General features: G+C 34.5%; 1 protein-coding gene across 1 annotated transcript in view; it reads left to right on the forward strand.

Annotated features, from left to right (window-relative positions):
* The window catches only part of LOC108733621 (protein bicaudal C homolog 1), a 58,057-nt gene that overhangs the window by 12,581 nt on the left and 39,826 nt on the right, over positions 1-5,650 (forward strand). The window contains exons 4-5 of the mRNA XM_025973440.1: positions 1,201-1,280; positions 3,024-3,236. Coding sequence (XP_025829225.1) covers positions 1,201-1,280; positions 3,024-3,236 — 293 coding nt within the window. The remainder of the gene's footprint in view (positions 1-1,200; positions 1,281-3,023; positions 3,237-5,650) is intronic.

Here is a 5,650-nt window from a genome sequence, read left to right on the forward strand (position 1 = left end):
TTTTTGCCATTTTTTTATTTAATTCGACGTTGAACTAATTTATTCGATCCCTGCAATAGGTATAAAAAAAACTAATATTTATTAATTAATTCTGCGCCAATCATCTTGTTTAAATTGAGTGGATACTGAATAAGTTGTTCGTAAAACTCGAAAGATGATCATAATTGTATGATTGAACGTCTCGTCGTTAAGATTAATGTTCAAACTGTAGCTTCTGTATGGGCTTATGAATGCTCGACTGGCGGATGACCAATGCGATGTGTTCCAACTTTGAACGAAATTAAAAAAAAAATCTAGTGCAACCTGATCCATCTCTAACTTAACATATTCTTACACATAAAATCACCAAATACGAGTAGCTTTTCTTCTCTTTTTGTAAAAGTTGTAGAATTGGCCAAAAAATACGGTCGATGACCGTTTTCGAACATTTCGATTAACATACAGGTGCACTGTGTCTGATCAGTACTCCAGAGAAATTAAGGGAGAATTAGGTACATGAAAAAAAGTGGAATGAGTCATTTCACACCACTCAGTGATATACATAAACATGAGGGTTATAACCTTACTGAAAGCCCCAACTGCTCCGGCAATGACGTGTCTTCGCGTGATGTCGCTAGTGAATTCTCTCTACGCCGTCCGTATTTGATTGCCATATTCTGAGTGCGAATACATTTTTTTTGTTTAATATTTTCACACTCAACTTTTTTTTGTATTTTGTGGAAAAAACTGTAACTTTGCTAATCAAACAGTAACAACGGGATCCGTCACACTTGCAATAGTCCTGCCTGTGTACCAGCTGCTGTGAAGGTCACGAGTAGGTATGAGGGTTTCGTCACTTGACGCTTGTGATAATGAAGGGCGATAAGATAAAGCAGCTGCTAAACTGACAACTGTTCTCAATCATTGACGGCTCGTTTTGGGGTACATTTTGTGCATACCTTTTACACCCCTTACGTTATTGCTCTCTCACGAGCTGCACTCAACACTACCTCCAGATGGAATACTGATCAGACAGAGTGTAGGTATAATGTCTAAATGGTAGTATAATATTCAGACTAAATATTTTACCTGTAAAATGTATGTAGTCTAGAAAATTTTTTTGATTGATTTTTGTCTGGAACCCAACTGATCCATAATTATACAGAAAAGAAATGTTGATTTGTTTGATACGATCAATAAATATGAAAATTTTGCTTTTAGATCCCCATGTCCGAATAGCAGGAAGACCAAACGATGTTCACACTGCAAAAGAAAGAATTATGACGGTCCTGGACACAAGAGTAAGATGTTTGACTTAAATATTTTCATATTGTTTTATTTCTTGTCTTACAATTCTTTAAAAGATTTTGCACAAAATCATTATCTAAATTTTTGAAAACACCTGCCAAGTATAGTACTGTTGAAATTACAAAAATAAGCCATAAAGTTTAATGGCATACTTAATTCATTGAATTGGATCCACGGATACGCTTACCTTTCTCGGTTTTACTTAATGTTCTTCTGAAAGTACATTGGAAGTCATTGGAATTATATCTCTATAGTTAGTAACGATATCTAGATCAAGCGATCGGATTAATTTAGCATAGGTATGTAAAATTGTCTTTGTTTGAGGCATGTTAAATGTGTGGAACTCTTTGTTATAATATTTCTGTAGACGCTGTTTAAAGAGTGTTTAATGTGTTTAAATATTATAACAAAGAGTTCCTAACTGACATAACTGCGAATGCAAATTTTCTACAGGAGTACAGAAACGGACATAGGTACCTTTTAACCAGAAAAAATACTGTTCCTTAAAATGTAGGGATGAGTTACAGAGATAAAAGGGTGATACATAGTTTGTAAAAAGAGCAACAGGTAGTTATAGAGCTGGGTCTACAACGTAGGGAAGTAGATCTTAGGAAAGAAGTCAGACAGGGATGCACACTCATCGCTACTTTTTAATCTACACATCGAAGGCGCGATCAACATCATTAAAGACAGTACAACTGTAGGGATAGATATACAGGGGCAAAAGATTAATATGCTTAGGTTTGTAGATTATAGAGCAGTTTTAGCATTTAGCAAGGAGGAGATAGAGATAGCTATAAATAAAATGAACGGCACTACTGACAAAACAGTATGTTTGAAAATAAATAAAAGTAAAACAAAAATACTGGTTTGCAAGGGAAGAAAAAGTAGGGAAAGAGTGAATATAAAGTTAGGAGACGAAAAATTAGAAAAAGTGACTGATTTTAGGTACCTAGAAAGTCAGATAAGTCAGGACGGAAGGAGTGGTAGGGATATAAAATAGAGGATAGCGCAAGGTCGAGTCGCGTTCAATAGAAAGAAGTCACATCTATGCTCGCAAACGGTTAATTTAGAAAATCGGAAAAGATTGTTAAAGGTGTTTGTTTGGAGCTCGGCTTTGTACGGGTGCGAAACATGAACAGTGGACGCGGCGGAAAAAAAAAGGTTAGAAGTGTTCGAAATGTGGTGTTACAGGCGAATGATGAGGATACCGTGGATAGAGAAGGTTAGAAATGAAGAGGTAATATAAATAATAGGTGAACAGAGGACTCTATGGAAGTCAATAAGAAATAGGCGAGATAGGCTGTTAGGACATCTTCTCAGGCATGAAGATTTAGTCAGAGACATATTAGAGGCCGAAACAGGTGTTAGAAGGAGTAGAGGTAGACCTAGATTAGATTACTGTTCGCAAATAGTTAAGGATGTGGAATGTTCTAGTTTTAGGGAATTGCGAAGATTAGCTCAGAATAGGAAAGAGTGAAGAAGTCTTAAGACTGACGACCTTTTGAAGATGAAATGCTTGTAGTAAATATATTCGGTAACGGAAAGGTACTGTAAACGTTAAAGTCAAGCGTTTGTCTTAATCTGTGTTCGTTGTAACCGACTGAAACTCTGCACAACAGTAAATTGAGCTGAGCCTTCAACAATACAACAACAAACACAATAATAACAAACAACATTTTTTTCTGTTTTAAAATGACTGTCGTTAGGTATTGTACCGTTAATAATGTTTCCAGAGCAATCGGGTAATCATGAAGATGGACGTAAGCTACACAGACCACTCACATATAATAGGGAAGGGAGGCCATAGCATCAAAAGGGTAATGGAGGAAACTCAGTGTCACGTGCATTTTCCAGATTCGAACAGATCAAACCCCACTGAAAAGAGTAATCAGGTTTCCATCGCAGGCGATATCGAAGGGGTTGAAAGAGCAAGAGGACGTGTCAGGGTATTCTTTTCCAACTTGTTTCGTTGTAAAAGCTTTTAAAAAGGAGGTGCTTGTTTGAAGGGTGCGCCATTTAAGTGTACGATAAAATATTTTTAAAAACTAATTGAATTCCAAATTCAAAGAAGTGTCTGCTGTAAAGGTCTGATAGCTTTTATCTTAAATACTGACAATATTTTAGTTTGTTTGCCCTTAAACTAATTGACTAATTGTAATGAGATGACCACTGTCTAAAATGAAACAACACGCAATATTTGGCTAATAAACGAAAAACGTTAAAGATGGAAAAGATGTATGTAAACGAAAAAGTCAAGATTCTACTTAATACATTAAAGTTAATTAATTTTTACAACTTCAGATAACCTCAAATTAATGAGGCCCTCGTCGGGAATCGAACCCGGGTTCCTGACTTTACGCAGCATTACTATATCACTAACTATAAGCTATGAGAATTGACAGCAGCAACAAGACAATAACCTAACTATATATATAGACGACGGAATCATCGAACCAATATACTATAATCATTACTTATTAACAATGAAACATTTACTAAAATTAGCTAGTTATAAATCGTCGATATTGTTGCTGTTGTCACCTCTCGTAGCTTAGTGGTGCAGCAATGGCACGTAAAGCCAAGGANAGGGGATACGTTCTAACGTTCCAAAATAAAACCAATATGTATCAAAATAAAATCAATGTATTGATGTATTAAAATTAATCGTTATAATCAGCTTTAGACAAGGTTTAAAAAGTTTAGTGATTTTTTCTTGTATTGAATTTTGAAATTAGTCCACTTGGTTACATCTTTTATAAAAGTCGCTTCGGCACGAGCCAACAGTACTCAAAAGATGCTGATACGTTGAAAAATAACACCGAATCCTTTTCTACTCGGTTAGATTTTTTATAAAAGCCGCTTCGACACGTATCAACTCTACGTACCCATAAGATGCCGATACTTTAAGGGGATTCAGCTTACCGGTTCTAGATATCATGAGTTTAATGTTTGGAACAGAGGTTTTAAATTTTGTAGTAAGATAGATAAAGCTTTGTTCTAAAGTCTGTAGAAGGCCATTTCTTAATTTTTTTCTATTGAAAATACGTGTCCTACAAGAAGCATCAACTTTAAGTATTTGTAAAAGCTTTTAATGGTAATATCATTGAAAACCAAAACCGTAACCTTTGTCTGTTACTGTACAAAAAACACATATTTATCTAGCAGCGTTAAATCACAGTGTTTAGAATAGAAACTCATGTATTCGGGAAAATTCACACTAGGCACGGGCGATCTATTGCGGTCAATCTCCTTAATTAAATAAAACCGAATCGTTTTCTGCTTACCGATTGCATCCGCGAATAATGAAATTTTTAGCCGCGAATGCAAGAATTGGGTTGCAATTTTTTCACCCGCGAATAATGAAAACGCGAATAAGGAAACCGTGAATAAGGAACTTTTACTGTATTGCCTATCGTATAATTAACCCAGTAACTGACAAAGAATTAAACTAATAATTAGTTACTAATTTCTATGTTCTGAAGTTGTCACTGCACTTTTTAGTATATTATTTCTACCTACTTTATTTACTGTAAGTACATAAATTTTCTTGTTAATTGGTCCCCGTAATAAAAAAACACAGATAATCAATTCGCGACGGACATATTTCAGTTTGTCCGTTAAACGTATTTTGTTCATAACGAACTGCATATTTTTTCTTTTTTATATTTTTTAATTGCTTCATCATCATTTGTGTTTCCTAATGAGGTACACGGCTTATTGTAAAACAGAAAACATCATTACGTGATTCGAATTGCAACTGCTTTATCATTCGCAAAAATGAATCCTAATTACACACAATGGGTAAATTTTACTATTTGTAATGTTTTTTAGAAAATAAAGTTGGAAAGTGCAATTTTGAGCGAAATTTTTAGGTGATAATGATCGCATGGTTGACATTACGTTTAGAAAGCAATTAAGGTGCCTTACAAACGGAACGTTCAAAAATTTTTAAAGATTTAAGTTACATAATGCTTGAACCACCCCTTGTCTACATATAATTGATAATAACTAGTTGGGTTATGTAAAGGTAATAAACATAAGGTGTAGCGTTTATAATCAATAAAAGAAACCATGACTTCCTGGCACAAAATAAAACAAAATAGTTAATAATATTTTTTTGTTTCAAAAGTTAAAATTATCAATAAGATCATAAACGCCGCACTCGATATATATAGGGTTGTTCGGAAAGTCATTTCGTTTTTTCCCGATAGAGGATTTAATTGTATTCTTTTGCACCCAACTTCACATTTAAGCCGTATAATTTTTATATGCTTTGAGAGCTCATATAGCAAGGCTTGTGTGTGAAAAATTCCAATTAATTCTACGCAGTAGTTTTTGGTTGGTGCCCTTTTAAATATGG

This window comes from Agrilus planipennis, unplaced genomic scaffold (assembly GCF_000699045.2).
Source record: "Agrilus planipennis isolate EAB-ADULT unplaced genomic scaffold, Apla_2.0 scaffold67, whole genome shotgun sequence".
Lineage (NCBI taxonomy): Eukaryota > Metazoa > Arthropoda > Insecta > Coleoptera > Buprestidae > Agrilus > Agrilus planipennis.